The sequence below is a fragment of the Muscardinus avellanarius genome (genome assembly GCF_963383645.1).
Source record: "Muscardinus avellanarius genome assembly, chromosome: 4".
Classification (NCBI taxonomy): domain Eukaryota; kingdom Metazoa; phylum Chordata; class Mammalia; order Rodentia; family Gliridae; genus Muscardinus; species Muscardinus avellanarius.
Genome location: NC_137789.1, coordinates 160,884,270 through 160,908,732, shown reverse-complemented (window position 1 = coordinate 160,908,732; position 24,463 = coordinate 160,884,270). Strand labels below are relative to the sequence as shown.

The following is a 24,463-nucleotide window of genomic DNA, read 5'->3' as shown; positions in this document are numbered from 1 at the left end:
GAGGTATACCTGGGTGTGGTATAGGCAGGCAGGTTGGGTTATGCGAGGAACTGGGTTTTGGAGTGGGAAGGGATTCTGCTAAGCCAGCCCTGGAGTCCAGCTTGGCTGGGGTGCATACATACTGCTAACAGTCCCTACCCTGCTGGGGCACCTGCGTGTGACTGCACACCTGGCTCCTTCCTGCCTGGCGCTTGATTCCAGGAAGCTCACCCACCCAGGGCTGTCCAGGGTGGGGAGCCGGGCTGCAGCACTCACCGGGAGTGACTGTGAAACCCTACGTGGTTTTCTCAGAAGAAATCCTTCTCCTGCTCCTTGTTCCTCTCTCTTTCTCAGACTTAGTTTGTTACAGTAATTGGGACGCTTGCATTACCAAGTATTAGCAGCAATTTGTTCTTTGGGGTAGTGTAATTAATCTCCAACTTTAATAAAATGAATATTCAAAGTATTGTGCATCACATTACATGAAACCATAAAAATAACAATAAATTAGTATTCCTAACCCGAAGAATACAGCTACGCGAATTCTCCAGCTTCCCAGCATTAAATAAGTCACACGCCCTCATCTCGTACCATCCACGCTGCTTGCGCAGGAGCCGACTCCCTCGTGAGGCCATCTTGGGCTCTGCCCAGTGTGGCGCGTGGACGACGGCGTGTGTTCACGTGAGTGGGTCCCGGTGGGCACTTTGGGTTATGTGTCAGGTCCTCACTAGACACACACCAAGGCTATGCTTTTTGGCTCTTTCGCCCTGTGGGAGAAGACTTGACTGTCATGGTGGAACTTGGGACATCTCCCAAAAGCTCACACTTTGAACATGTCAGTGTGGGCACGGCTGAAGTAGGTGGGTGCCGGAGTCCTTGAGAGCTGTCTGTCCCTATCTGCCTGCCTGCCTGCCTGCCTGTCTTCTCTTTACCACGAGGTAAGCATGGCTTTTTCTCCCCCGTCACGTCCTAAAGTCCTGTTGTGGAGCTGTTCACACCACAGGCTGATCGACTGTGGGCTGACCTCTGAAATGATGAGCCCTAAAAGAAACCTTTCTTTCTCTAAGTTGTTCTGCGGGATTTGGGTCACAGTAATGGAAAAGCCAACTAAAGCACTAGCCCAGAGGCCAGCACCACGGGGAGGGCGGGTTCCTGGCCACAGAGCTGGGAAGATGGCGCCTTCATGATGGGATCGGGTGTGGAGGACAGTGACCTGAGAGGTCATTGTCACATTGGACACACGCGGGCTCCTCAGTGCCCACGGGGTCCTCTGGGTCAGCAGCCACTGCCTTGGACTCCACTCTGAGATCCTGAGCCCACCAACTTCAACTGAGGTGACAGTCCAGTTGGGCTGTTGGGGACTTCCTTTGTCCTGGGATAGGTGGATGGGCGGCCCGGCCACATCTACATCTGCCACAGCTGCTAAGTGGTGTTACTAACAGCCGAAATCCTGTCTGATTCCACGTAGCTCCACTACAGAAGCAGACGGTATGTCTAGGGGCCAGCTGGTCCTCCCAGTCCTGAGGCCTGATAGGAGACTCAGCCTAACTCAAGTCCCTGTGCAGAGACAATGTCACCTTAAAGGTGAGGCAGAGCCAGGGAAGTGACCTGGGTCTGGGGTCCCAGCTGCTTGGGAGGCCCAGGCAGGAGGATTGTTAGAGCCCAGACCAGCCTGGGAAACATAGACTCCATCTCAAAAACTAACTAGATAGGATAATAAATAAATAAATAAATAAAGGAGAAGAGGCCAAATACCATCAAGGCCTGGGTTGGGAAGAGCTGGTTCCTCTGAGATTTTAAAGGAAGCCTGACTGGCTGGACACCAGCCCTTTGCAAAACAGCTCCTGTGCGCAGACACGCTGTGCCAACAAAGCAGAGGGCAGTGGACTGGGTAAAAGAAAAGGGACTTTTGCAGGAGAGTCACTTTCAAAATTCCTCCAGAGAGTGAGAAGTAGAAAGGGTTACAACCAGGGTGATAAGTCTTCTGCTCCCAGCTTTCATGGGGAAGGGAGGCTCAGCCAAGCTCAGCACATGCGGGTGGGCTGGGGTGGATTCTCTCCCCAAGAGCGAGCGTTACCCGGAAGATGGGTGTTGGGTAGGCTCCCACACTTTGCCCTGGTCCCCATGGTGCATGCTGAGTGGGTATCATCTGGAGGAAATGGAATGAACTTTGTGATATGACAGAGAGGGCAGCTGTTAGAAATGGGTTTTGCTGGACTCTTTCCTTTGTGGTGTTTGCTGGATAAAGTCCCACGAGGTGACCAGGACGCCAGCAGACCACAGCAAGGGAAGGAGGTCCTCCTCCTTTGTGACATGAGTGGACAGCAGGGGATGGCCACACTCCCATCGCACGCCAAGCAGAGGAAGGGGAAGCAGGAGGTCTAAGCAGGAAGGCTTATTTCTCCCAAGGCACATTTCTTGACAAGTTACTTTCTTTCTATTTGGGAAGCTTTTCATCCGGGGCTACTTTTCCTTGGTTGCTGACTCTCACTTAGAAATAAGGCCTGACATTATTCCATTATTTGTTGGAGAGTCTCGAGCAGAGGGAAAGCCAGCTGTCCTCCTGGGGCCCACACATTCCTTCCCACTCCATATGGGCCCAAGAAACCCGCCACCTGAATCCAGGGCACGTTGGGGGTGGAGACACGGGGGCAGGTGTGCTCATCAGAGGCCTGCGCCCAGTCCTGTGGGTCTGACCGCGGTGCTGGGCTCAGACCCAGGCAGAAGGGCCAGGCGCCATTGCTTCATGGGTGTGGCCCGTAAACGTAGGGTGTGGGTAGAATATGGAGGTGCCTTCCAGAGCGCCCTGCAAAGACCTCAGGTCCACTCCTCAGGGACAGGGAGCCGACTGAAGGGGAAGTGGGGAGAGCCTGGCTCTGCTCAATTTGTGCAGGTGATTTGGGGACAGTGGTGCTGGAGAGGTCATGGAGATCCAGGGAACCAGCAGTCCAGGCTGCCACTGTGAGTCCCTGATGGTGGGGCCCCGGAGGGAGCACGGGCTGGGAATTCTTGGTTCTGTGTTGGAGGTTGGGCAGGGAGGGGGAGCCCAGGTGTACTGGGTGTTTCTGTCTCAGAAGGGGAACTGGATCCTGTCTGGAGTAGAACAGAGCAGCAGGAGAGGTGGGTTTGGGGATGGGCAGATAAGAATGGACTTGGGACATTGATGGCTTCGGGGCCCTGGGACTCTCCATGTGGCCACACATACTGGTGGCTCCATACAAGCAGCTGGCTCAGGAGACCTGGGCACAGGGCTCCACCCTTCAGGGAGGGCCTGGGACATGGTGGATGGGAGGAAGGCGAGGAGAGCCAGTGTGTGGGGCAACTGGGAGAGGGGCTGACCCTCAGGGCTGAGCAGCAGGCAGGAGTGGCCAGAGGCCAGCACGTCCACTGGCCAGCAGCTTACGGGGTGCTGCTGTGTCTACAAGTCCCATGCGGGGCTGGTGGTGTGCAGGGCGAGGCATGCCAGGAGGCCGGGTGCAGTGCTGGGAGAGGCGAGTGCTGGGTACTTTGAGCAGAGGGTGGTCAGCGTAGTGTGACCAGGTGTCCTGAGGAGGTCCCCCCATAGCCCTGGTGCTGAGTTTTCATGACAGCAGAGCCCAAGGCATTGGCTCAGGAGTGCCCAGAAGGCAGGAGGCTATTCTAGGAATTTGTCTCATGTGTTGTTTTTAACCCAGGGAAGAGGTCAGCGGGGCGGGAAGCAGCCCTGTCCACTACTGCTGGCGCCTCCAGTCCAGCCACCTGGGCTGCCGCCTGCATCACCTTGCACCTGGCTATGCAGACAGCACCTGGTCCTCCGGCCTAGTGGGGACATCACCACGGGGATGGTGACCTGACTGGGCAGGACAGTGGCTGGCAGCTGAGACAGTGGGCTCCCTGGGCTGACCCTGCTCATGACCCCCACTTGCCTCCTGTCCAGAGGCCCCTCCTTGCCTGCTTGGGAGGGCCGGCTTCCCTCTGACCCTGAAGCTCCTGGCCAGCTCCTGCAGGAGGAGGCAGGTTGGAGGGAGCTGCTTCCTGCATAATCTCTGGCCTGTGACTCTGCTGGGGTTAGAATGGCCTCAGCTCCTGCCCAACGCAGGCTCCAGGAGACCCTGGGACTATGGGGCAAGCGTGCTCTGGGTGCCAGGGACCCTTGGACGGCATGCTCCCCTCTCCCCTTTCCACTTTCCTGTTTGGCGTGCTTAGGTTATGAAACCGTCTCTTGTAGATTTCTCTCTGGTGTGTTTCTTGCTGAGCACATTTCAGTGACTAGCTGGCAGAGCGTTTGCTAGGCCTGTGTTCTAGGGGAGCTGCACTATCCTGCACAGAAAGCTCTCAGCCTCCAGAGTCAGCGTCAAGCAACACTGGGTGGCTCCTTCCCGTGTCACAGAGCCCGACCTCATTGCAGGACGAGGGCACAGCAGCCGAGACCACTGTGCACCCAGCACAGGGACACTTGGCGACACCCTCGCTCTTGGAGGCTCCAGGAGCGAAAGAGGAGGGGGTGGTGGTGCAGGGAGCCAGGCAGGGTTCCAGGTCGCGCCAGGCGCTCTACACGAGTGAGGTTTTGCTGAGCCTGCTGAGGTATGCAGCTGCCATAAGATGCCATGGAGGTCAGCGGGGGGCCGTGGTGTAGGCTTAGGAAGGTGTGAGCATAACTGCTGGGGAGGAGACTGGCAAGCACCGCCTCCATCCCTGACTGGTATCGCCATTCACTGCCGGGGCGTGGGGCCAGATCAGGGAAGGCGGGGTGCCAAGGGTTGTCCCTCCCACTGGCCACGAGGTTCCGTGCAAGCAATACTCTCTGGACAGCGGGTTCTGGGACAGCAGGGAGGGTATATGTGGGGAGCCTTAAGAGGCTAGAGAAATCTGATTGTAAAACACTTCACTCAGCGAGAGAGAGCAGAGGGCCCGCGGAGCTTGGCAGAGGACCCAGCCCAGCTTGTAGGTTCGCTTCCTTGGCACATAAACTGGCAACAATACCAGGAATTGGATGTCTCTTTCAGAAAACAACTAGAACAGCAAACAGCAAACAGCAAATATTAGCCACATTGTTGAATAGCAATTCAGACGTGTGCGGAGGCCTTGCATCAGCTTTCTGGAGACCTGCCCAACCTCCCATTAAAGGAAAGCCCGCTTCTCCCAGGGAGCACAGTCAAGCCCTGGCAGAGCCCGGGCGGTCAATGTGCCACTCACCCCTGCCCGCTGCCCACTGCCCATCTCGCCGGCCAGACCCCAGATCACCTCCCTGTGTGCCCACCGCCCATCTCCTGTGTGCCCGAAGCCACAGCCCTCCTCAAAACGTCAGTTTCTGCAGAAATAATTACTAGTCGGTAGAAAGAGCGCCTGCAGGATTTCTACCAGAGCTGAAATCATTTGCTAAACAGACGCCCTAAACTAATGCTGGTTTATGTCTTCGAATGCGCTGCTCAGCACAGAGAGCGCGACAGCTGGTGTTTGTCGGCTCGGCTTTCTCCCCAGCACAGGACTCTTGCCAGCCATGCTGCTGTTCACCCGAGGCTCCCGGTCACCTCCGAGACCTGAGAGTCCTCCCCGGGGGTGCTCTCACATACAGAGGCGGCACCAGGAGACCTGCAGGCTGGTCTTCTATAAAGTGCAGAAGGGGAACACTTACCTTCCCTACTCTGCACCCACTGCTAGTTCTAATCCTCCACGGGGCCACTAATTTCTCCATGGCCCGGGGCCATGGAGCCCCAAAGATGCTGGCCCGCTCCTCCGGTCAGAGGGAAAGTCTGGCTGGGTACTCCACTCCTCTGCCAACACCTGTCTGCCCCTTCTCTGTAGGAGAGACCGTGGCAGAGAGTCCTGAGAGCTGTGTGTGTATTCCTGAACTCGGGCAGGGCCAGCTCAGCCGTCGAAGGCTGCGAAGCCCCTGCCTGCCCCACCATCCCAGTTCCTCAACACCATTCTCCCTTCTCTCTTTCCCACCAAGTCCCAGGAGAAGTAAACCGCCTGCTTCATGGGTCCAGGTTTGGGAGACAGGAGCGGGGAGGGCACCAATGGCCAGAGGTTCACTGTGAACTGGCTGCCCTGGCCAGGGCTGTCCTGTCCAGGTGCCTCGTGTGTTCTCACAGCGGGGACTCTGGGAACACCCAGAAGATGTCTCCCAGAAGCGCTTGTTCCCAGGCATATCAGATGGGAGGTGCCCCTTCAACGCAGTGGGCTAGCCCCGGCCCTGGAGAGCAGGAGTCGGGCCAGAGGCGCGTACCTCGAGGACCCTAGTGACGTGCTCACTGTGGCCTTTGTACATGGCCTGGCTTTCCTCTGCTGCCACCAGGGCGGGCAGCAGTCCTAACACTGCTGCTAGAGGGCTTACTTGAAATAAACATGCGAACGAGAGAGCTCCGTTGCCAGCTTGGCAACCAGAGGAGGAGGCAGAGGTGGCGGCAATGATTCCATAGCGGCCATGCCGCCACAGCACGGGGCGGAGAGTCAGCACACAGGGTCTTCGGAAACCCTGATCCTTCGCCCTCTCCTCCAGCTGTCTTCACGGGAAGTGCATGGTTAATTACTGTTTTGCTTAAAACATTGATTTTTATAAGTAATCCTTATGGGATAGCATTCCTGCCTTATCGCTTAGCTGGCTTAGCAATTTTTTTCTCTTCTGGCTGGACCTATCTTATCTTGCTGTTTATTTACTCAACTAAGGGATTTTTCTGCAGTCCTTTGGGGAAAGCAAGTTATTATCATTATTTATCAGTCAACACAATTTATTGAGCGCCTGCTCATCTTCCAAACTGGGCTTAAGAGGCAGCTCTCAAGGGGAGCATCTGGCGTCCGGGCTCTGTTGGCTCCACGCGCTTCCTGGCTGGTGTCCTGGAGCAGCAGGTACCCGAGGGTGTCTATCTGTTTGCATTGGTGTGTCCTGTCGTGGCACCTCCCAGTCCCAGAGCTGTGTGTGTCTGGCATGCAGAGATGCTCGGTGTCTGATGAGGAGGTGCAGAGGGAGGAGGGGCGGAGACCGAGGCCGGCTGCCTACCCTCCCTCCCAGGGCCCACTCCCTGCGTTGTGCTCTTGAGGGTCCCTCAGCGAGTGTACTCCAAAGTTCTCCTCCCCAGTGCGCTCTGCTCTCTTGCCCGATGCGCTCCTGTGTGCTGGAGGCTCTGTGGAGCCCTGCTGATAACGGGAGCTTGGTTCTCAGGGTCACTGAGGTTGAGCGTCCCAGGGGCCGGGAGCCCCAAGGAGCCTCACAACAAGAGGGGGTCTCCTCCTTCCTTCTTTCTCATCCACCGGATACGGACATCGCTTCCTTGGTGCTGATTATTAACTTTCTGCACCCACCGAGAGTATTGTGTTGATTTTACGAGGGGGGTGTTTCTATTATGTGCAACCATGTGTATTCAGAAAAAAAAAAAAAAACAAAACAAAACTTCCAGTCAGGCGTGGTGGGCACCCTTGTAATTCCAGCATTCGGGAAGCTGAGACAGGAGGATCGCGGTTCGTGGCCAGCCTCAGCTACTTAGTGAGGGCCTTTGCAACTCAGTGAGACCCGGTTTCAAAATAAAAAATATAAAAATAGGCTGGGGGTGTAGCTCGGAGGTAGAATGCCCCTGGGTTCCATCCCCAGTACCGCAAAAAAAAAAAAGCCCAATTTTTTCATAAAAAAACAGATTAAAAAGGTACACTTATTTTTATTTTTAGTTGACAGATGGCTTTTGGGAACAAAATGACATAGTAAAACATTTTCACACTTCCATCTACAAGACAGTCTTGCTTTTACACTCCTTCCTTCCTTCCTTTCTGTTTTGGTATTGAGGATTGAATCCAGGCATGTTTTACTTTCAAGTTATATGTTTTTATTTTTTATTTTGAAACAGGATCTCTCTAAGTTACTGAGGCTGGCCTTGAACCTTCAGTCCTCCTCTCTCAGCCTCCCAAATGCCGGGATTACAGGCATGCACCACCGTATCTCTTTCGTTTAAAACACTCTTCCTTTGCCATTCATCATTAAAGGCCACCTTCAGTTTAAATGGTAGATTGAGTTTGGTTCGAGTCTCACCAGGAGGCTCCGCCTGTCTTCTGTTGAGGGAGGCACAGCAAGTGCTCGTGGGGTCAGCGGCCTGGCTCTGGACTGTCCCCAGCCACTGCTCCTTGTCCCTCCACAACCAGTTTTAAAGATGATTGCTTAAAGATCTTGTTCTCATAAAATAGACCCACCACAGGCATCTGGAGTGTCTGGTCAGCAGGGCCTGACACAGGGAAGGGCCCCCCAGTCCCCAGTCGCCCATGGGACTTCTGGTCAACCGTGTAGATACGTGGCCCTTGGGAGAAGCTAGTTGGGGAACGCGTCCTGTCAGGAGCACAGGTGAGCTGAGGCAGGCCAGCCGCAGGTGTTAGAGGGCTCAATTCAAACAGAAGCCAAAGATGAAGCCTGGATCCTCGAGCCCTCCTGGGCACGGAGCGGCCAGAGGCTGAAGCTGGAGCAGCGCCAGCCCCTGCGGTCACTGTCTCCCATACAAAAGAGCATGGGCTAGGTCAGTGGATCGGGGCAGGCAGACCTGAGCTCTCTTGTTATTGGGGAGCCCTGAACAAAGGGTTCCTGAGCTTAGTGCACCCGAGTTGGGAGGGGTATGACTCAGAGGGGAAGCCCTAGGCCAGCATAAAATGTGTCTCCAGTGCCCCTTTGTCCTGGATGAGGAAGCTTTGGCAAAACACCAGGAGGGGCCCTGGGCCCAAGGCCTCAGATGAAACTGGAGTAAGAGCTGCCCTGCCAGGAACACAGAATCATGCTGGGTGTGACCAACCCTGAGCCCGAGTCCTGCTGCCTCTCCCTCCAGAGCCTGCCCGCACCCGCCACACACAGTGTGGTGTAGGAGGCAGGTGTCCCAGGAACCTGCCGGGCACAGCCTTTGTAGTTGCCTGTGGTCAAGCCTCTCAGGGCTTTGACCAGGAGCCAGATTTCTCAGAGAGAATGTGTGTGCCAAATCCCAGCGTGGCCTTGCTCTTACTTGAACAAGCGTCATAGGTCGTGTGCCCCGGCCTGACTGTTCCTTACTGTGGGCGTCTGGCTTTGCACCACTGCCCCTACCCTGTATGGGAGCCCAGCTTGCAGGCCTGAGTCTCCACTTCCCAGTGTTAGGAATGGATTCTAGGGAAGCCACACATGAAAACTCATAAATGCAAGGTAACTTGGCGATGCAGTTTACTTCTGCAGAAGGCCGACAACTGGCCCACTTCACTCTGCTTTGATCCCTGGTGGAGCTTGCTCCTTGCCCTGATTGGTGAGGGCTTGGGTCCACAATTCTGAGTGACTGGCTATTCTCGAAGGTAGTCAGGACTTCTGAAGTGAAGTTCCAGTAAGCAAAGTTTAAAGCACAGCTCTGCAGTGATTGGCTTACTGCTAGTTCAGGTGGGAGCTTTGAAACAAACAAACAAACAAACAAACAAACAAACAAACGTACCCAAGTTAAAAAGCAGACACCCAGGCTACAGTTAAAATGGATGCGTAAGACCCAGTCACACAAGGGAAGGAGCACAGCTCTATGTAATTTGCTATTCGACAGAAAAGGCTGTCTTTACCCCTTACACCGGCGCCCTTGCAGCCTGTGGCTCTGTCGTCTTGTAGGGTGGCAAGAACAGAGACGTGCTGCTGTGGTCAGTTTCCGCTGACCCACCTGGGGATCAGCTGTGGAGGTACCAGTCGAGCATCCATCAAAGGAAGGTCCGGGGCTGTCTTGGGAGAAGTGCTGCTACTGGTCTGTCTCAGCTGGCGTCTGTGGGGGCCACACTTTAGAGGTTCGAGTCAAGCATACAGATAGCTTCAGAGAGGAAAGGTCCTCAGGGCTGGCTCCCAGGGGCTCCTGGGATGGCCAGAACTGGAGCCCTGGCAGGGGGATAGAGGCCGTGCTCCAGTGGTGGCCTCTCCCTGCCCCTGACCCCCCCTTCTAGTGGGGGCTTCTAGTAGCTCCTGGACTTGGAGCCCTAGGTCACCTGAGGCCCCTCTCCCTGGCCAGCCTCCCAGCCTCCCTACCCCACCCTCCGGCTTTCACTCTGCAAAGCCCTGAGTAAGTGGTATTGAGTGAACGTCAGGGAGGGAGGAGCCAGACTGAAGAAGCACTACCACGAAGGGCTTGACAGAGTGTGGAAACGTCCATGACATCGCTTCTCTAAATGACACCTGCACACCCCAGCGTGTTAACGGGCCCTGCCCCTGACTCTTTTCCTGGGGTGACACGTGCAGACGTTAACACGTTGGCATGGTCGTTATGAGGCAGCGGTAGTGAACACGGCACATTTATGTGGCCCTTCTAGTCTCCAGAACAGTAGCCTCTGAACAGTACCTGGACTTTTGAACGATATAACCATTTAATGATGAAGGAGGTGTTTATTTTGTAGCATTTTATGGAAAAGCCAAGAGTGCACTGAGATCATGGTGCAGTGCCCCCATCAGCCAGCCTGCACCTACAGAAAACTGCCACAGAAATAGACGCTGTTCAGTGGGACCCACAGTTCTACACACCTATTTGCTCTAAACGTTTTTTTGTGGGTGATGTTATTGTTAAAAGGGTATATATTGATTGGCACTCATTTTCCCTGACTTTCACTCTGCGGATGACAAGCAGTGGGATTGTACCATGCACCTGGTCAAAGCCAGTGCGCCGTGACGCAGCCCCAGCCTGGGAGCGTGGGAACGCTCACTCACGCTCTGGGCTGCGGCGGGGCGGCCACTAGGGACAGCCTGGCATCTGAGAGAGCTAAGCACACTCTCACCACCCCGTCCAGCAAGCGTGCTGCTTGGCATCTACCCAGAGGGACGGAAAACTTACGTCCGCATTAGAATCTGCACACGGATGTTTATAGCAGCTTTCCTCATAATTGCCTAAACTCGGGAGCATCCAAGACGCCCTTCGGTAGGTGAATGGATAAATACATGGTGGAATATCCTCGTGGTGAAATATTATTCAGCAGTAAAAGGAAATGAGCAATTGAGCCATAAAAAGACACGAAGGAATCCTAAATGCATATCTCTGAGTGGAAGAAGCCGGAGTCTAAAGGATACCCAGTGCCTGCTTCCCATCATGAGACAGTCTGCCATGGGCAAAGCTGTGGCCGAGGTCGAGGCCAGTGGCCCCGGAAGCAGGAGGAGGATGAACCAGGGCAGACACCAGCGGTGACACTGGGGCGGCAGACCTGTGCCACTGTCTGTCTGTCAGACCCCGAAGGTGGGAAGCCCCAAGCGCTGATGCCCCTGGAGACCATGGGCCTGTTGATAGCACTGTGCCAGTGAGAGCTGGCCAGCCGGGTGAGGACCCTGCGCCAGCCCCAGGAGCTGGTAAGGGAACCGGGCTGGGGACCATGATTGGGACTCTGTACTTTAAGACTAAGACTGATTGGGGAAAAAATAAATTTTAAAATCTGTACATGCCCATTGTAGGGAATTTTTAAAATTCAGAAAGACAGAGAGGAGGAGAGAAAATCAGTCATCACAATGCCATCTTGATAAGTCCACATTTAAGACTTTCTTTTCTTTTATGTGTAGTGTGTAAAAACACGCCTGATGGCAGAGCATGGGATGCCTTCTCTGTGCCGGCAGGTTTTTTTTCTCCCATCTGGACACCCATCTCCCTTGAGATCCATATTTGACAGTTTGTAGCACTGGGTCTGTCCAGAGCTGAGCCTGGACCCCCGCCTGTTCCCCAAAGCAGCGGGGATGAGCACATTGGCACGATCCTCGGCAGGCCCCTCTGCCGCTCTGCACCCCGCAAGCTTCCCAGGCCTGTGTCGCTCAGAGCGAACCCCATGTCTTGGACTCACCTGTGAGTACTGCACAGCTCTGTGCTCCGCTCACCCCGTTTCCTCATCTCCCACATCCTGTGGTCTGCCCCACCTGCCTCCTCAGTCTCGGGGCACCTGAGCTGGTGGCCATCCTCTGCCTCAGCCTGTGAGCCTCCTGCCTCTTGTCCTCGGACTCTCTCAGAGCCGCTAGCATGGCACTGCTCCTTGCCAGGCAAGGTCTATCTATGCGTCCCCTTCCCAGTAGAAATCTTACTGACCGCCTCATTGAAAAGAGAGACCACTTACCAGCTTGTGTGTGTGTGTGTGGGGGTGTACATGCACTGTCCTGGGAATTGAATTCAGGGTCATTCTACCTCTGAGATGCACTCTGGCCCTTTTTAGTAATTAATTATTAATTAGTTTGTTTGCTGGCCTGAATCAGGGTCTTGCTAAGTTGCTTCCGACCTGTGGTCCTCAGCTCAGACGCTCAGGTATTGGCGTCACAGCCATACACCCGTGCGCTCAGCTACTACCAGTTCTTGATCTTCTCCTCTGCTTTTTTCTTTATACCCACTAGCCTAGAACATAAAGTGAATAAGGAAAAATGCATCCCATGGGCATTCCTCAAGGTAGCCTATTCATAGAAATGTTCAGCATCCACAGAGGTGCTCAGCATCCACAGAGGTGCTGAACATCCACAGAGGTGCTCAGCATCCACAGAGGTGCTCAGCATCCACAGAGGTGCTCAGCATCCACAGAGGTGCTCAGCATCCACAGAGGTGCTCAGCATCCACAGAGGTGCTCAGCATCCACAGAGGTGCTCAGCATCCACAGAGGTGCTGAACATCCACAGAGGTGCTCAGCATCCACAGAGGTGCTGAACATCCACAGAGGTGCTCAGCATCCACAGAGGTGCTCAGCATCCACAGAGGTGCTCAGCATCCACAGAGGTGCTCAGCATCCACAGAGGTGCTCAGCATCCACAGAGGTGCTGAACATCCACAGAGGTGCTCAGCATCCACAGAGGTGCTCAGCATCCACAGAGTGGCTGAACATCCACAGAGGTGCTCAGTACCTCTTCAACTATACAAAGATGGGTTGACTGAGTGGCTGCAGTGTAGACATGTGAGTGCTTTTACAACCCATCTGCATGGCTGTCAGTGTCCCTCCTTGGGCATCCCTTGGTGGCTGAGTCCCCAGGGACCACCTGCGCTGAGATGGGACATGGCAGGCAGGTGGCTGTGTGCTCCCTCAGGCACAAGTGGGCTCCAGGAGCTGTGGGGATCATCTCCCCCTGGCCCACAGCCGCCCCTCTGGCGAGCCCTCCCACGCCCTCCGTGCCCCCGGTGGTGCGGCCCTCAGCTGCTGCTCCAAGCCTAGCACTCTGGTGGCCATCCATCCACTTGGGTCGATGGCAGAGTGCGGTCTTCACTGAAGGGGGCTAGCGCCACTCCTGTGTGTTTTCTGAGTGTGGGTATCATGACATGGTGAAGTGGGCACTGTGCGTCACATTGTGACCTGAGTTCCTTTTCTACAGGTGGCTGCCATAACAGCCTTAAGCCGATCAGCAACAGCCCCACCTTTGCATTCGCTGCCGCCGCCGCCGCCGCCGCCATGGTCTCTGTGGATCCCGAGGGACTCCGGGGCCCGTCCCCCTCCAGTGTGCAGCCCTGCCACTTCCTGACATTGGCACCCATCAAAATACCCCTCTGGACACCTCCCTTCTCAGGTAGGCACAGAGCGTCATCTCTGGAAGCAAGGCACGTGCTGTCTCTGGGCAGAATCCACGGTGTGACTGAGGCAGGGACAGCTCGCCTCCCCAGTTTCTGTTTTCTGGGCACTGCTTCCTGGCCGAGATGCATGTGTTGTGGACATTCCAACCCGGTTCCAAGAGGGACGTTCGGTTGGCGTCAGGCAGGGTTTACGCACCGTCAGACTCCGCAATGCGCTCGGCCTGCCCTGAGCCGGACCTTGCTAGGTGCACCCTGGCCCTTCCTTTTGCATGTGAAGAAATGAGACTGCTCCTGAGCTCTTTAGAGGACTAGTGTGAGGACCTGGTGCCGCTAGACTCCAGACTTCCGTGGTTTTCTTGCGTGGACCCTCTTTGCGAGCAAGGGTAGAAGCCTTGCAAGGGTTGCACCCGCCACTTGCTGCAAGAAACCGTAGCTCTCCCTAGGCCCTGGGCTTGCCAGGCGGGGTTCTGAGCACATGAGAGACCACCGGCCGGCAGCATGGGGAGAGGGGGGCAAACGCCCTGGGTATACGTCCTTTCTGCAAAACCCCGGGGGAGGAGTGGGCTGCACACGTTCTGCGAGGCCCAGAGGTCAGGAGGCGCCGGGCTGAGGAGGGAGAGCAAGGCGGGCGGGCGGTGGGCGGGTGACGGCCCTGCTGCGCCCACGCGTGTTCACTGCCGTGTGTGTCTGTTGGCTGGAGCCCGCATGCCTGTGTCCCAGCATCCTTGGGAGTCGCTGGTCTCTTCAGACTGGGCAACAGCAACATTAGTTTGGAAGAGCGTGAAGTAACACTTCACTCCCGTGTGTCGGTACTGTTGTTTTGGTTCTGGTTTTTCACGTGAGATGGCAGAACGTGAATAGCAAGTCTGTGCAAGGTAATATTCACACTTACTGAAATGCACCCTAAATCTGAAAATCCAAACTCTAAAACTCTCAGAATCCCAAAGCGCTTTGATTGCTGACGTGATGTCATAAGTGATAAAATCCATGACATAAAAATTAATTTCCTGCACAAAATTATTAAAGATGTTATTTAAAGATAAGCTTAGGCTATGTGTTTAGATGCATATGAAACAAAAATAAATGTCATGCTTTGACTTGGGTCTCATCCCCAAGATGGCTAAATGTATACATACCAAATCCGAATGAAATTACAAATCTAAAACGTGTTTACTCCAAGCACTTGGGATAATGGGTGGTAAACTTTTATCATTAATTGCTAGGTTTTCAGTTGCAGGAAACATCACTCGACTGCCACACACGTGCACATGCACACACACACGCATGCACACACCACACTCACTAACTTTTGATAGAGAAGTAAATATGCTAATTTCACTACTTTCTAAATCTGAAGAATGATTTTGGTTCATTGACTTTTTTCTGGCAAATATAATGTGATCATTTTCAATACTGGACTGTTGGCATTCTGCGTTTCTATACCGGCCCGATGACTTAGATGATCAACAGAACACTGTTTTCTCAAAAGCAAAATCGTATCTGCACTTCTGTATGTGAGTGAACGTGCTTTTAGAGCCGGATGGAGATAAAGGTGAAGCACGTGGACAAGCTCTGTGTGGAGCCCACATTACTGCTGTGTCAGGACATTGGTCAAAACTTATCAATGTCCACAGACGTTTATTAAGGTTGACACTATTTTCCAAGAAAATATATCTTAGAACCCCAAACTCCGTGTGGCTGGGTGGCTTTGCTTTCCATATCAATTGTATGATTTTTGAAATGGCATAAGAATTGGGCATGTTTCATGTTTTTGTTTTTAAGGTTCTGTAATCAAATCAACTGTACTCTGCTCTCAGGTGTAAGAAGGCAAGCATCAGCAGTGTATACCTTGAAGGTGCTGGCAAAATAGCAGTGTTGGCATTGAGCCTTTGGTGCAAGAACCCCGCATGGGAGGAGAGAGCGCCGAGGAAGCTTGAAATAGTGGGGCTGGGTCAGGGCAAGGACCTCCTCTGAGCTGCAGGCTGTGCGGCAGCCCTGGCTCTGCTGGTGGATGGAGCTCTCTGGGGAACCCCCATCGCCGGCTTCTTTGGGAGGTGTGGCCGCTGGGCAGTCTGGCCTTGGCTATCTTCTTTGGACTTGTGTACAGGATACTGAGTGAGGCTGGTCATGCCCGTGATGAAACCCTGTATTGAATTTCCCTCGAGAATTTCTTGAAAACCAAGTTTGAAGGAGATGGAGGAATGGACGTCTCGCTCACGGGGGCTGTTACTAAGCCACGCAGCTTAGTAACAGGGTAGTGAGATCAAGGGGTCCGCTGTTGTGAGGAGAAAGAAGGTCACCAGGAAATCCCTGACACCTCTTGAAATGGGTGCACCAGGAAGAGGTAAGGGAAGGACTGAGCGTTCTGAGGGGCTGGTGGGGCAGCGGAGGGAGGGGACAGTGTGTCAACAGTGTGTCCCTTCTCCTCTGTGGAAGAGGCACACCCGTTCTATGAGCTTTGCTACACACCCGCACATGCATACACGTGCTCTGAGATTTTCACGTACCTAGAGGGGCGATCCTGGTTTTAACGGAGACACCAATTCCTGTTTTGTGTAAGAAGACTCGGTCATTTCATTCACACCCTTAACTTGGTAATAAAGCCAGGGGGCCCTTGAGGCCACACATGGTCTGAGTTAGTGGTCCTCAGCTGGGGCAGCATCACCTCTAGAGGCATTTGGCTGTGGCTGGGATGGTTTAGTTGTCAGGAAGTTAGGAGGTGCTATTGGGATCTCTTGTGTAGAGGCTGAGAAAGCTGCTTCAAGCCCTTCAATCGCAGACAGCCCCCCAGGATAAAATGGTCCTGGAGAAATCCTGATTTACATTAGGAGAACACCCCTTAACAGGCTGAGGACTTGTGGCGGAGCAGGTAAGCTCACCTGGGGGTTCACGTTCCATTAGCTGAAGGCCCCCAAAGGAAGTGGTTCTGTTGGAGAGACGTCAGAACTTGGAGAACCAACCTTGGTTACCTGCCCTCGACATGGGGTTTCCAGAGAGAAGCTGTGTGGTGTTTCGACCCGGTGAGCAGCTCCAAAGCCAGCCAGCATCTGGGTTCTCTCCTCTAAGCGCCCTTGCTCAGCACTACCCTGCGCTGCTCCCCCACACTGGGACACCCATCGGCCACCTCCCGGGGCTGTACTTTCTTTCCTGCCCTACCTGCATGAAGCTCAGGTCAGATGAGCTGAGGTCAGCTGACTCCAGGGACCGGTTTGGGGACCACCGTCCTCCTAGCAAGGCCGGCTGAGCTGCCCGTTCACGCACACGGCTAGCTCCTAATGCTGTTGCTCACCTGTGTGGGTCAGGGCCGAGCCAGGGCAGGTTTAGGTGGAGGGCAGGGGTACTGCATGGGCTGGGATGCAGGCCAGAGCCACCAAGAAGGGCGGGAAGTGGGCTGGCCTGCTGTTCTTGCTGCAGGCAGCCTTCAAACACAGTCGGCCTCATTTCTCATGGCTCCTTTGCACCCAGGGCTTCAGATTCTAGAAGGGACACACACAGGGAGGAAAGGTCTCCTCCATCACGTTTATTTCTTAGGAGAACACTTCGTTTCCCAAGGGCAGATGAAGACAGGTAGAAGGGTTTGTGGGAAAGAGCTGAAAAACCTCCCAGATCCCCTAGCATGGCGTTGACCCAACCTGAGTTGCTGGACACGGAGTGCTCAGACCGTGTGCCAGGAAGGCCGAGACAGGTGCCCGCCCCTGGGGCGCCTCTGTGGGGACAGGACTCCAGATGCATCCGTATGGGATGGGATAAGGAAGCGAGGCTTCTTTTAAGACTGGTGCTATTTATTTTTAAGACTGGGCCTACCGTTTCTTCAGCATTCAGTGAGTAAGGTAAAGTAAGTGTGAGTAGCTATGGACTCTAGTGCAGATTACTATCAAACACAAATATTAAAAAGGGCCATCTGCCTGTGAGACCATTTGCCACCTGTTCTTTTGCTTCTAGGACTAGTTAATGGTTTAAATTTAACATGCTGTCCTGCCACAGAACAGCTGGGGAGTGACTATTGTCTTCTTCTACCACTGACTTTCCAGCCCGGCTGCCGAGTGAGCTGGAGGAGCGTGGGCGCAGAGGCCGGCTCCCGGGCTCTCCGGAGGCCGCGGCTGCCTCATTAGCACATCCGCAGAGGCCAAGACGGGCTCTGTGGCAACCGAGAGCCGGGCGCTCGGGATGCAGACGCTCTTTCTCTTTCTTTTCCTTTTACTTCTTTTTAAATCCGGGAATTGTTTCCTCCTCCACTATAATCAAAGATGTCATAATACATCTTAACATTTTAGATATTTCCGGAGACAAAAATACAGCTACGCTGCAACAGCCTCATTACTTACACCCTAAAATGCCGAGCCCGCTGCCTCGGGAGATGCGCGTTTTGCATGTTTGGATCAAGCTCCCCTCAGGAGAAGAATTTCTGTGTCCAAATAAGCAAAACACCTCTGTGTAGTTTATTATCTGTGATAAGTGAGCTTACACTAAAAAAAAACCCTACAAGTTTGGGAGCTGGCATTTTGCGTTTAGGCATGTAAAGGACAGAGTTTTATCATGAAGAGCCCATTGTGGGGCTCAGAGGTGAGACCAGCTTTCACACAGAGTCCTTCCCATCAGCCAGGTCTCCGCGGCCCAGCTAGAAGACGGTGCTCCTGTGACTCCTGCCCCTGCTCCCTTCCCTGGAAAAGGCAGGCACTTTGCCTGCAGTAGCTGTCTCTACCGTTAACCTCTAATCCACTCTTTAAAAAAATAAAAAGAAAATTGGAACTACGATATGCATCTAAAAGGGTATATGTCTGTGTCAAGAGTAAAGAATGTGGATATGATAGCCGCCGAAATTCTCCTCCCTCTGGGGGAAGAAAATGGACTCTGCTCCCTCAGCGCTCCCAGCACCTTCTCCTCCTATTCTGGAGGCAATCACACTCTCCAACGTGTGGCAGTCATTACTTGCTCAAAACTGTGCTTCCTGCATGCAAACGTACTACCTTTGGCAAGGTACTGCAGTTCGGGCTTTTTTGAACTGTACATGGTGCACCGTGGTCCACGTTCCTGAGTGGCCGCCATTTTGCTGGGGAGCCTGTTCTCCTAAGCATCGTCTCTCCGAGACTTGAGGCTGCCGCGCGGGTTCCCTGGTGGGATGTGTGGTGCGCCTGAGAGCCCAGGCCCTCCCGGGGACTGCCGGCTCGGAGCCCGGGCCACCCCTGGCTTCAGTTCCCCACGTCTTGCTGGTTAGTAACTATCCCAGTGCAATCTAGCTCCTGCTTTCCGGGGTGCTAGGTTACAGACCAGCTTCCCAGGGGCCGCTCGGCTTTCCGATGGACATCTCAACCTCTGTGTATCCAGCAGGGAGCATTTATTTCCCAACTTGTGCTCCACACATGCAAACCAAGGCGAAACTCCTTGTGTCTCTCTGGTCTTCCAATTCAGCCTGCCCCGAGTGGTGAAGGCCATCCCACCTGGCCTGGAGTTGGAGCCCAGCACCTGGACACCACCTAGACTCCCGCTTTTGCCTGACGCCTCACTCCAGTCCATCAGTCCTGTTGTCCTCCCAACCAACCACGAGTCCGGGGACTTCCCCCCCACCATCCTCACCTAGCCGGCAGGGCCTTGGACCGAGGCTGCACACATGCCTTCCTGACCCACCTCGCCTGCCCAGGAGGCTCCCAGGCAGGAGCCAGGGTTCATATCTCAACACCCTATGGCGCCCCTTGCTCTCCACCCCAGTGCCTGCCTCCTGGAGGCCTAGAGCAGACCCCAAGCTCCCCGAGGCCCAAGACTGTCCGTGACCCAGCCTGCCACCATCTCTGGCCCGCTCCCCATTTCCCTGCTGGTTGCTGCTGGTTCTGCAAGCACATACAGCAGCAGGCTGCCCCAGGGCCTTGGCACTGGCTGCTGTCCCCGTGTAAGTGCTCTTCCCCACCTCCCTGAGTGGTGCATGGCTGGTTATCCCTCCTTACTCTGCCTCCGCGCTCCCAGTTCTGCCCGTTACAAAGTTCCCTCTGGAAACTGCTCCTTCTCATTGCTGTGCTGACTTCAGAGGCTTTATCACAGCTTGGAGTTATCTTTGGTGTTGCTTGTTTTCTGCTCATTTCCTCTTTCCCCTGGAGCATCAGAGCGGGATGGCGGCCCAGGTCTTCCCACTGAGTAGAGAAGTGCTTGGGCAGGCTCCAATCTGGCCAGCATCTTGCTGGTTGGACACACCTCACCGCCGCTGCACTGCAGCGGGTGCCTAGACGTTGGGCAGGTCTCAGCAGAGGTACCGAGCGATCTGCTAGCCCCACTCTCTACTCCGAGGAGGTGGCCGCCATGCACTGATGATGCTCATCTCACCCCCTGGGCCCACCCTGTCCCATCCCCACAACCAAGTAAGCACCAACAAGGGAACCAGCTACCATGAGAAGGCCTTCCGGGGAGCACTGAAGACCACGTCCCATCACCCAGAGCTGAGTCCGCCGCCCAGCACTGGAGCCTCTCACCAGGAAGCGCAGACGGAAGACAAAGCTCCTTTGGAAAGGACCCGAAAGGGCTGGTCACATCCCAAGCACTGCATTCTTGAAGGGCTTGAATTTCCTGGAACCCAAAGCTTTATAACTAAAGGGCCCAGGGACCCCACGTAGCCAATCCCATCGTGCAAAGCTGGGGGACAGAGTTGAAGGCCAGGGGGGACTGGTGTTCCTAAATCCCTTTGCTAGAGAAGGGCAGGTAAGCCAGGACCCAGCTCCCCACGTTGGTGAGAGTCTCACCATTTGCTGAGGCTGTCCTCAAACCTGTGATCCTCCTGTCTCAGCCTCCCAAGGACTGGAATTACAAGGGTGCCCCACCACGCCTGGCTCCAAGGATTTCTTTCTCAATCCCACAGCTGTCTTCCCACCAGCTATAATTCCCATTCAGTGATGGTGCTGTTGTGCTAAAATCAATGCCCCAATGCTGACGGCTGGGACAGGGACAGGCTGCCCGTGCTGAAGGACACAGAATAAGCCAAGCTCTGCTGGCCAGGTGGGCACGGGTTCAGAGCCTGCAAGAGGCCAGGTCCCTGCTCCCCTGGGGACATTCCGAGTGTGTGAGCAGCCCAGGCAGAGTGCATGCGGCCTCATGCACCTTCAGGTACACGTGGTGCCATTGTGCTTCTTAGACAGGGGCTCCTTCCAAAAGACCCTGGGAGGACCATGGGGACGATGGGTGTTCTGCAGCCAGAGGGAGGAAGGAGCCAGCTGTCGCTGCTCTAATGAGCAGTATGCAAGGCGGAGCGTGGCGCGTCAGGTTGCTGGAGCCTTGGGCTAGAGTGTTTTCTTCACACCCCGTAATGGGCACAGCTGGCCCTTCCTAGGCTGTCCACTTGACTTAAATTGCCCTAACAGCGTGGTTGGGAACCGGATCCAGGACGATGGCCATCTGAGGCAGCGGGCATGGCGTCTGGCAGCGGAGGAAGAGGAGCAGGGATGGACCCTCACTCTCTGGTCCCATTCACACCCAAGTGTCATCAGATTTCAAATCTCAAACAGACCTCCTGGGACTTAAACAAGATCAACCCAACACGAGAGGACAGGCCATGGCCAGGGCCTGTGGATCTGCATCTGCCCAGTGGCCCACATTGGAGGAGGCCGGCATCTAGCATTTTGGGGCCGACACCCCCAAGGTGGCATTGGTGCTTCAAAGTCACCCCAGCTGCAGAAAACTGAATGGTGGGTCCTTGAAAATTAAACAAGAAGTCCACTCCTGGGCTTATATGCAAAGGAATCAAAAGCAGGGGCTCAAATAAATATTTGTATACCCATTTCCATGGCCACATTACTCAAAATACCCAAGAGGAGGGGCTGCAAGCCAAGGACCTGCTGGAGGATGAATGGTAAAACAACGTGTGGGGTATGCACGGGGTGTCACTGATCCTGAGAAGGAAGGGGAGCCTGCCGCGAACTGAGCTACAACACCGCTGTCCCGAGTGGACCTTTGGAGACTGTTTTCCCTAGGAATTTTATCATTTCTTCTAGATTCTTAAATTTGCTGATAGGAAGTGATTCATAGGCTTATCTTAATTCTTAACTTCCTGCTGTATAGTCCTTCTGTAGCAGGTCTTGCTGGAGAGCCATCTAGCCCTGGGCTTCAGGACACACAGGCCCTGGGCTCCCCCTGCCATCTCTGGTCCCTGCTCTGCTCTGCCGGCTCAGGCTGCTGGAGGGCTTGTTCTTCTAGTGTTTCAATGCTCTACTGCTTAGCCCAAACTTACCCATAGTTTTTTTTCTTAAAAGATAAATTTTATCACCTGTATTTAAGATATACAGCATGATGTTTTCAGATATATCTAGCTAGTGAGATGGTTCCACAATGAAGCGAGGGACATATCTGCCGTCTCTCATAGGTACTCATTTATTTTCCTGGTTCACAAGAGCTGCTAAAATGTAGTCATTTGCAAAAATCCAGAATCAAACACAGTTTGCTCATTGGACATTTCATCTTTAAGACTTGTTGGTCCTACATACCAGCAGACATCTTTGCAGGCTTTGACGTCCATTCCCCTGTGTCTCAGCCCTGTGCCAACCAGCCTTACTCTCTATGTTTATGTTTGGCTTGTTTTAAATTTTAGATTTTACATATAAGTAACACCATGCAGTATTTTTTCTTTCTGTGTCTGTTTCATTTAACACAATGTTCTCTGTGTCTCCTCTCTGTCTCTCTCTGTCTCTGTCTCTCTGTGTCTCTTTCTCTGCATCTGTCTCTGTCTCTGTCTCTCTCTGTGTATGTGTGTGTGTGTGTGTGTGTGATATTTTCTTTACTTGGTTATCAATCACTGGGCACTTAGAGTGCTTCCATATCTTGGCTCCTGTGAACAATACTGTATTGGGCATGGGGGCCGTGGGGTTAGCAGTACAGACCTTTTTTATAAGGCATTAATTCACCTCCATTGCGTGTACACCCTGGAGAGGGGTTGCTGGGTCATATGGTAGTGGTATTTTTAAATTCTCTAAGAACCTCCATACTGCTTTGCATAGTGGCTGTACCATTTATGTTAGCCAGCTAAGCTCCCTTTCCCACACCCACAGCGCTCCTTGTCTCTGTGACAGTAGCCATCCTAAGGTGTGATGCCTCCTGATGGCTCTGGTTTGTGCTTCTCTGAGACTGAGCGATGCTGAGCTCCTGGCCACATACCCACTGCCCACTGGTATGTCTTCTTAGAAGGACTCTATTCAGGACCTCAGCCATTTGTTAATTGGATTCTGCTTTCTTGCTGTTGCTTTTACGTGTTCTTTAAATTTTTGATGCCAGCCCCCATTGGCTATGTGATTTGCAGACGCTTTTTCCCAAGCCATGGCTGGACTTCTCATTTTGCCGATTGTGTCCCGTGCTGTGGCTCTGCGGAGCTGCGTGGGTGCCGGGAAGTGAACGTTGTGAGGGCTCAAGGCAAGGGCTGGCCCGACACAGGAGGAGCACAGACGGTTTGGGGGTGAGCAAGAGGGAGCCAGGGTGACCAGGATCTTGAAAGAGGATGAGTGTGGCGGGGCCGGGATCCAGCCCGTCTGTCCCACACGGGGGCTGTGGCCACGTTGCCTTCTCTGCCGCTTCCAGGCAGCATGGCTCCTGCCTTGGGGCCCCCCGCAAGGGGCTGCATCCAGAGAGCCCCTCCAGCCTTGGGGCCGAGCGGGGCAGGGCCTGGTTTTCTTCCTGAGTCCTTAGGGCACACATAGGAGCAGCCAAGAAGTGCCAGGGTATGGGGGAAATATATAAAATGTCACTGCTTTCTTAAGGCTGCAAGGCTGGAGGAATCACATGCTTCTTTCTCATGAGTCCTTAAGGAGTGCTTGGGGGGTAAAAGTGATGGAGGACGGAGTGCTGCGTCTCCAGAGCAGGCCTCCAGCTCCGAGTCAGAACAGGGCTTCTCTCTCTCTCTCTCTCTCTCTCTCTCTCTCTCTCTCTCTCTCTCTCTTCCCCCGTGACTGTGTCTGTCACACATTGTAGGTCCTGTCTATCTGCCTCCCCATCTTTCTCTTACACACACACTGACTTCTTTCCTGTCTCTGTGTCTCTCTTCCCCATCTCTCTCTGTCTCACTTGCACACACACTCTCTTGCACTCACCTCTCCCCCACATGCTGCGTAGGTCGGCCATCTCGGGGACACTGGGGACCCCGTTTGTCCCACACGGTCCTCACCTTTCCACGGTTGCATCTGCAGCTCCCTCTCCTCGCTGCCTCCACAAACTCACACCCAGCCCAGCCCAGCCCGGCTCAGGGACAGCTGGGCTGCCGTCCACAGAATCACAGCGGCTTTGGGGCCAACGTAGCTCCTCCCTCCCTTCCTAAAGCTGCCAGAGACCCGGGAGGCTGGCCTCGAGGTCGCAGCTGGGACCCCAGGGCGCCTCCCTGGCTGCTGCTCTCCATTCCAATTGTACCACTCCTAGATTTTTCTAGTGACTGAAGTGATAAGTGATTGCTTGAAGACTTAAGAAAAAAAAAAAAAAAGAGTAGAGACGCCCAGACAAGAGGGTCAGAATGGCAGACCTCTGCAAAGCCCTCAGAGCCCTTTCGGTCTGGGCAGCGTGTGCGCACAGAGGCTGCGTCCAGCTTTAAGCACTTGAAATTCCATGCTGCCTCTTTGAAATTATGAACTCCGGGCCACTGGGGGCTGCCCACTGAGCCAGGGTTGGGTGGTTTCCCGGCTGTCTCTGGAAGGACCCACCGGGAGCTGGGCGGCTTCATCAGAGCCTACTTCTGCTGGGCCCTTTCCCTGGTGCGCTTGGCCCTCCATGTGAAAGGAGGCTCCTGGCCTTCAGGGTTAAAATCGTGCTGCCTCAGGAAGCCCTGGCTGCCTGGACTGCGTTTGCTCCGCCTCCTTTCTGGGCACGCAGGTGTGTGCCCTTGGAAAGCGGGCCTCCTCTGCTGGGATGGGCTCATGTTTTGATTGTTCTCTGAGCAAGCACAGAGCTTTGTGTCCTAGGTTATTTGTCAGGCTGAATGCATTTGTTTCCTGCTATGGTTTGAAAAGAGGGAGCCCCGCCTTTGCCGCTCTCCATAAACAAAGCCACTCGAGTGGGTGAGCAGAAGCGTGCCAGAAGGCCCGCGC

At 54.2% G+C, this 24,463-nt stretch overlaps 1 protein-coding gene across 1 annotated transcript in view; it reads left to right on the top strand.

Moving 5' to 3' along the window:
• Positions 1-24,463, top strand: part of TCERG1L (transcription elongation regulator 1 like) — a gene marked incomplete at both ends in the record, with an annotated part of 187,686 nt that overhangs the window by 31,071 nt on the left and 132,152 nt on the right. The window contains one exon of the mRNA XM_080694108.1: positions 13,232-13,423. Coding sequence (XP_080550234.1) covers positions 13,232-13,423 — 192 coding nt within the window. The remainder of the gene's footprint in view (positions 1-13,231; positions 13,424-24,463) is intronic.